An 8,108-nucleotide genomic window follows, 5' to 3' on the forward strand; every position below is an offset into this window, starting at 1 on the left:
AACTCTCTCTCTCCCTTCCTCTCGGTAAAAAAATCAATAAAATATATTTTTTAAAAAAAGAAATATGAAGTTGTTCAGCAGTCCACAACTGAACTGCAGTATGGACTGCCTGTGAAGTCTATTCTTACATAATTTTTTACAGTAAAAATTGTGTAACTTTCATTTTGGGGAGAGACTAGAGACCTGGTGCACGAAATTCGTGCATGGGTAGGGTCCCTAGGCCTGGCTCACAATCAGGGACCATCTGTGGGGTGACTGGTGGGGCAATTGGGGGGCCCCCGCTGGCACTCGCCTTGGCTGGCCTGGGGCCTGCGGGCTGGGGGCAGCTCCTGCATTGAGCATCTGTACCCTGGTGTCCAGTGTGTGTCATAGCGACCAGTCGTTTCACTCGTCATTCCGCCATTTGGTCGATTTGCATATTAGACTTTTATTATATAGGATTTGTAGTGATTTAGGGAAGATATGATAATGGATTGGACTGGAGTAGTAGCCACATATGTAATGAGAAGTGGTCAGGATTTATACTGAAGGTAAAGAGAAAAAGAAGAATCAAGAGTGGCAACTATGTTTTTGGACCAAACACTTGGGAAAATGCCATTAATTGCGATGAGGAAGACCGTAGTAAAAGCAGGTTTAGAGTAGGAGAAATATTAGAAGCTCAGCTTTGGACTTATTAAATATAAAAAATTTTATAGTTTTTTTGTCTAAATGGAAATGTTAAATAGGAACTTGGATGTACAAATTTAGAATTGGAAGAGATCTGGCCTGGAGATGAGAACACATATATATCAACATGTCAGTGGTATTTAAAGATGCATGAGATGCATGAGATTACCTAGGGAGGGAGTGTAGCTAGAGGGAAGTTCTGAGGACTGAGATGAAGGGTACCTTGGTATTTAATGGTTGGAGAGATAAGGAGGAACCAGCAAAGAAAACCGAAGGAGAGCAACTGGTGAAATAGCAGTGAAACAAGAGAATGTCAGGAGTCAAGTGAATAAAGTGTTTCTAAAAGGAGACTTCTCAGCAGAGTCAAACACACAGGCTGACAATTGATGGTTGGATTTGGCGACATGAAGATCATTGGTCATCATGTGCTGTTTGGGAGTGGGACAGAGGCCTGATGGACTAGGTTCAACAGAAGTTGACACCATGAGTGTAAACAAACAATTATGGAGCATAAATTTATGGAGGAATAAGATGTGCTCCCTGCCTTCAGAGTTTGGAAAATAGAATTTATAATCCTAGTGTGATAAGTACCATATTAAAGAAATACTCAAGGTGCTGTGTTTTAATGTAGGAAAGATTTATAACCAGGGCTATGCCATGTCAAGGAATGCTTCTCAGAAGTAGTGCCTGAGTGAGCCCAAAGGACAAATAGGAATTAGCTTTAAAAGTAGGGTTAAGGAGTGGCAGAAGAGGCAGGTTTTGTCTCAATTGTCAAGTGCAATGAACACTCCATATACAACATGGAGGTATAAGAGAACAGGCACCTTTGACAGTTGAAAAGATAATTGTCACATTCATCAAGATAAAGAATTCATGGGGAAAAAAAACAACAACACAGATTAGTCCGGGCCAGTGTGGCTCAGTTGGCTGAGCATCATCCTGTACACCGAAATGTCGCTGGTTCAGGTTGTGGGTTCAGTCCTTGTCAGGGTGCATGCAGGAGGCAACCGATCAATATTTCTCTCACACATCAATGGTTCTTTCTCTCTCCCTCTCTCTCCTTTCCTCTCTATCTAAAAATCAATAAAAAATATATATTGTTTAAAAAGAGTAAGGAAAGGCGGGGGACATATTAAAATGTGAGGAATGAAGGGAAGAGAAGGGAGACTTCAGCCTTAGATAAGGATGAGTGTAAGATGCTTGTAGGATTTCCAGGAGAATTAATAGGTAAGAAGAGATATCTGTCTAGAGTTATGGGTTATGAGTCATCAACAGATAGCAGGGGGCTAAAACCAGATTTTCTACAGAGAATATGTACAGTGAGCAAAGAAGAAGACATAAGACAGAGCCTAGAGGGACCTCGCCATAGAAGAGAGGAACAGGGGAAGAGAAACCTATAAAGAAAATTGAGAAGTGGTCAGAAAAATGGGAAGAAATCTAGGAAAAGGGGGTATCACATACACCATGGAAGGAAGTAATTTTCAAAGCTGGGAATAATCAGTAATATAAAATGCTGTAGAGAGATCAAATAAAATAAATCAGAAGTGTCCTTTGCACTTGACAACTGAGATAAAAGGATGTGAATAAGTAATTAAAGAAGAAACAATAAAAAAAGAAACAAACATGAAAAATGCTTAGCCTCACTCATAATCAAAGAAATTTAAAGTATTCATGAACTATAAATTGTAATGTAAACAGTTGGCAGATTTTCAAATGGATAATATTCAGTATGTGAAGAAGTATGAACTCATACACTGTTAGTGAGAAGTCAGGCAATATCTATTAAAATATTAAATATATTTCATACCCATTGATCCAGCATTTCTACTTTCAGAAATTATCACACACAAAAATCACAAGAAAAAGAAAATAAACTTAAAAGATACATATTGCAGGATTTTTTATAATACTGAAAACTTTAAAATAATTCAGATATTCATCAATGAAGAAATGATAAATTATGGTACATATATTCAGTAGTATATTGTGTTGTATATTATAATATATACTAGAGGCCTGATGCACGAAAATTCGTGTACTTGGGGGTGGGGGGGGTCCCCTCAGCCCAGCCTCTGCCCTCTTGCACCCTCTTACAGTCTGGGACCCCTCAGGGGATGTCCACCTGCTGGCTTAGGCCCAATACCCCAAGGAGTGTTCCTAAGCCGTAGTTGGACATCCTTAGCACTGCTGAGGAGGCAGGAGAGGCTCCCGCCACCACTGCTGCACTCACAGCCACAGCTGTCAGTCCAGCTTGTGGCTGAGCAGAGCTCCCCCTGTGGGAGTGCACTGACCGCCAGCAGGCAGCTCCTGCATTGAGCATCTGCCCCCTGGTGGTCAGTGCGCGTCATAGCAACTGGCCGTTAGAGTCAATTTGCATATTACCCTTTTATTATATAGGATAGTATGACTATATGGGTAAGATTTCATTTACTGACATGGGCAGATATCAAAAGTACAATAAATGATTAAAGCAAGGTACAGAACAGTAAGTATAGTATGAGTTTATAAAATACATATAGTTTATAAAAATAAGGGGGAAATTGAGAGCATATACACCAAAATATTGGCAGTGGATATCTTGGAGGGGAGGGATGGGGATGTCAAATAGGGGAAATTATAGCATATTTTCAAGGCATGTATGCACCAGTATACATTCCTATATTGATTGTGACTTTTTCCTCCTAATAAGTTTTTTTATTACTTTTGTAATTGAGGAAAATAATGTTAAAAGTAAAATAACAAAATGGAAATTTTTAAGAGGTAATTTGTGATCTTGATTCGTGCTACTTCAGAAATATTTTGGTAATAGAATTAGAGTGTATGGAAAGTGATCAAGTGGAAATAGCAGCTACAGGTCTCGTGCTTTCAAGACACTTAACTCTGAAATGCAAGAGAAACAATAACTAGAGGAAGACATAAAGTTGAGGAAGGGTTGCTATATTTTTTAAACAAACTTGTTATTTTGAAATAATAATGAACCTACAGTAGAGTTACTAAGATAGTACAGAGAGTTCCTATATACCTCCACCCACCTAGCTTCCCCTAAGGGTAACATCTTACATAACTATGGTACATTTATCAAAAATTAAGAAATTAACATTGGTGCAACACTATTAACTCAACTACGGACTTATTGGAGCTTACCAGTTTTTCCACTAATGACAGAGGGTTGTTTTTAAGATCCAGTAGACTTGCAAGAAGTCTGAACTGTCTCTGGAAGAACAAGAAGTGTCCATATAAATTTATAGAAGTGACTCACCAGGTAAAAGAACACTTAAACATTCTACCATGAAAAGCAAGTTAGAGAAACATCAGGGAACAAGTAGGCAAATTTGTTCCTTTAGCAAATAGTGGGATAACCTAAATTTCCAAAAATTTACTCCTCGTTTTCTCTCCCTTTCCCATTTATTCTTAGGACCCAGAAACACAAACCATTAATACTACGACCAGTTATATTTTCAGGTTCCCTTCAAGCATGGAATGTGCCAGTTCCTGAAATCTGTGCTGTCTGGGCACTCATCTCCAAAATGACTAACTATCACTTTTCTGAACAGCTCTCAGCCTAGGAATTTCTTCCCTTTCTTGGAGGCTGTACATCCAGGTAGTCCATGTTTCTAATCCCACTGCTGTATCCTACCAAACACCTGCCTGCTTTTTAAAAATATATATTTTGTTGATTTCAAAGAGTAAGGGAGAGAGATGGATGATAGCTAGAAACATCAATGATGAGAGAGAATCATTGATAAGCTGCCTCTTGCACACCCTCCACTGAGGATCAAGCATGCAACCCAGGCATGTGCCCTAACTGGCAATCAAACTGTAACCTCCTGATTCATAGATTGACGCTCAACCACTGAGCCACACTGGCGGGCTGGGCAAACATCCTCCTGCTTTTAATGTGAACATTCCCATGTCGATTTCAACATTAAAGCTCATTTGACCCAGCCTCTTCATTTTACAGGTGAGATAACGGAAACCCAAAGAGAGGAAGGGACTTATTCAAGGTCATACATCTCAGAGTGACAGAGCGAGGACTCACCCTAATTCCAAGTCAGATGCTCCTGCAGAAAGGACACTGTGTTGCATCTCCTTGGTGTTCCTGATCTAGATTCAGGCAGCCAATTATGGTCTAGAGCAGCGGTTCTCAACCTGGGGGTCGAATGACCCTTTCACAGGGGTCGCCTAAGACCATCAGAAAACACATATATAATTACATATTGTTTTTGTGATTAATCACTATGCTTTAATTATGTTCAATTTGTAACAATGAAATTGGGGGTCACCACAACATGAGGAACTGTATTAAAGGGTCGTGGCATTAGGAAGGTTGAGAACCACTGGTCTAGAGGCAGATCTGCCAATATTCTCAGCCTTGCTGGGCAGAATGAACAGTGCTAGATGTCACTTTGAAAAAAGAGGGTGTGTAGCAACCAAGGGCCCTTGAGAACTTGCAGCATCCTTGACTTCCCACTGCCTTATTCTGAGAAAATAGTTGGGGAAAAGTTAAAACCTTGATACAAATGACATCAACTAGAATCTTACTTTATTTTGTGTCCCACACCTACAGTGTAGAACAGTAGAGACTATAGAGAAAGTAGAAAGAACAATGAGAGACATTAACCCAAGTTCAGGATTTGGGAGATGACTGGGTACTGTGGATGATCGCCATTGTGAGATATGGCTTAAGGGGTAGAGAGGATCATCCATCTAATAATAACTACCACTTACTGGGTGCCTATTTATGTCAAATGCTACATTACATGCTAAATAAAGCCTCATTTATTCTCCACAATAGCCCTGTATGGTAGTTTCCAGAAATTAAGAAACTTCCCCAAGGTCACTTGGTTGGGTGGAGCTGTATTATACAAGTAATACATATTTATTGTAGAAAATAAAGAAAAAGAGAAGAAAATATAAGTGACCTATAACCCATTATCCAATGATAGCCCGGACTATCTTAGTCCAATACTCTTTTCACTGTGCTGACCAACCTTTTTGTTCTGTACCTCCTTGCATCTCTTTCTTCCCCAGAAAGACTATAGCCTCTGCTCTTTCCCCATCTGTGCTTCCCCCGGGTCCTAAAGACCTGGGCACTTGGCATGACCTGGAAGTGCTGCCAGGAATGACTTAAGGGTGTGGGGCCTTTAATGCTGTCAGACCACACAGCCCTGCCCTTCCCCTTTTTGTCTCCACTCCAGCACTTTTGAACTTGTATCCTTAAGTGCTCCTTTTAATAAAAGAGCACATGTGCTCCTCCTTAAAATGCCCCCTAAGGGATGTTCTCCACCCAGGCCCTTGTTTGGGACACTGCTGGTATTCTATCACCCATCTCCCTCTTCCTATCACCATGAGTAAAGTAGAAATGACCATTTTCAAGCTGCTTACAGTAACATCAAAATTATTTCATATTCTGCAGAAGCTTTTTTTGTGATATGAAGATGTCTAATTTTATTTTTATATTCATTTTATTACACAGTGCGTACATATTTATTATAAGAAAATACAAATGCCCATAATCCATGATTCAAGAGTAACCCATTAATTTCCTGATGTTTTTTTTCCAGAATACTTTTCTATGCTTATATTTAGAAAAATACATGTGTATTAAAAAATGGAATCATGCTGTCTCATAATTTGCCTCTTTCCACTCAAAAGCATCTTATGAGCATCTTTCTACGTTAATAAATGTACATCGATCACATGATTTGTCTCTGAGAAAAGTAGTGTCCAGTTACTGAGGCAGAATGCCACTTTGATTCTCAGGGCTCCTGTCTGGGCAGGGCAAGGGCAAGGCAGGTAAAGTTGGAGACCAAGATGACTCATCCATTGTGTGGCAGGAGGTACACAGAGCCAAGAGTGCCGCTGGCAGTTAAGGTAGCACCAGCTTCCAGAGCTTTTTTTTTTTTTTTTTCTCTTTCCTAACAAGAAAACTTTTCATGCTTCTTATATCTCTGATCCATACATGTTTCCGCCGAATCTTGTCAGCTAAGTTTTAACACTAAAATCAAGCAGTTGTTCTGTAAATTTAAAAAAAGTCTTTACTAAAAGCATTACATGTGTCCCCTTTTCACCCATTGACCCCATTAGCTCACCCTCACCCCTCAGGCTGTTCTGTAACTTGTTTTCAAGCCGTGTAGCTACTTGATGAAGTGGCTCTCAGCATGTGTTCAGAAGAGGAACAGGGAATCTTATTCCCAATATAGCTGCTAATCCTGTTTAATTCCCCCAAAGTCGTTCACTACTAGGTGGTTTGCCTTTTCTTTCTCAATTGAAAGACAGGTGAGTCACAGACTACAGGAATGGAGGGCAAGAAGGTAGCATTGGAATTGGTGGTTTGTTGGGAAGGTGGTGCTGCTCTCTTTAGGAGTGCTTTCAGAATATGCAACACTGAATTTTATTTAAACAAACATGTTTCCTCTGTTATTGTGGAACAACATTGACAGTTTCCGGGTTATTTTCTATCTGTCTTATATTTTGAAATTAATTCCATTTTAACCCAGGTGAAAGTGAACTCTTCTGAGATATTTAAATATCTGTCCTGCAATCAAGAGAGTGGGTGTCATTGCTTTCATATGAAGCCTGGATATTTCTCAGCCAAAGGATCTCTAAAATAGTGTATTTTCTGATAACTGAAAATTGACACGTGGACAAACATGTAGTAAAGAGCAGAAAAAAATTAGATTTTTATGTAAAAATAAGACATGACTGTTTATATACATGTAAATTGTCAGATATAATGAAATATTGTTTATGCAAATTTAAATTCCTACAATTAGTATCAATCCTTGATGCTACTCCCCACAATTAATGTAGTGTGTAGTTTCAGCTATATTGCATTTTTGTTTTTAAAATAATCAAAAAAAGCAGGATACACCATATAATTTTGTGGCATGTAATGATGAACTTTTATTCATGCATATTTACAGGGTTTAAAGTACCTGGTGTTTGCTTTTTCTTTCTCCTTTCCCCCATTGATCTTTGGATAAAAAATCTCTTGTCTCCAATGTAACTGTCATTAGATCTGGGCTCTCCTTTCTCCTCATTTTGTCCTTATAAGGCTATCCTGTTTTATCACTTCCTGCTTCAGCTCCTGACTTTTTCTCTCTTCCCCTCTCCCTCTCCTGGGTGGATGCTTTTTCTCCATGTGGCAGGGCTGTAACTGTTCACAGCTGTCTGAAACGCCAGTGGACCCGGGGCAGCTTGGAGTTTTAACTTTCATTTTACAAAGAACATCATGTTTGAATGTTTCACCCGGCAAGTTGTAACTGGCACTTACTTCTTATTCTTCTAGAACACCGAAAATCCCCCCCAGCACTTTAGAAGGGGAATCCTGACTGCGTTAAAGAAGAAGTGGGAGAACCCAGTGCTGGGAGCTGAGTCTCACACGGACTCTCTGCGAAACAGCAGCACTGAGGTCAGACACAGAGACGACCATCCTCCTG

General features: G+C 39.6%; 1 protein-coding gene across 1 annotated transcript in view; it reads left to right on the plus strand.

Annotated features, from left to right (window-relative positions):
• LIMA1 (LIM domain and actin binding 1) overlaps positions 1 to 8,108 on the plus strand; it is a 92,348-nt gene that overhangs the window by 51,179 nt on the left and 33,061 nt on the right. Inside the window, exon 4 of the mRNA XM_015558563.1 lies at positions 7,958 to 8,106. Coding sequence (XP_015414049.1) covers positions 7,958 to 8,106 — 149 coding nt within the window. The remainder of the gene's footprint in view (positions 1 to 7,957; positions 8,107 to 8,108) is intronic.

Source organism: Myotis davidii, unplaced genomic scaffold (genome assembly GCF_000327345.1).
Source record: "Myotis davidii unplaced genomic scaffold, ASM32734v1 scaffold290, whole genome shotgun sequence".
NCBI lineage: Eukaryota > Metazoa > Chordata > Mammalia > Chiroptera > Vespertilionidae > Myotis > Myotis davidii.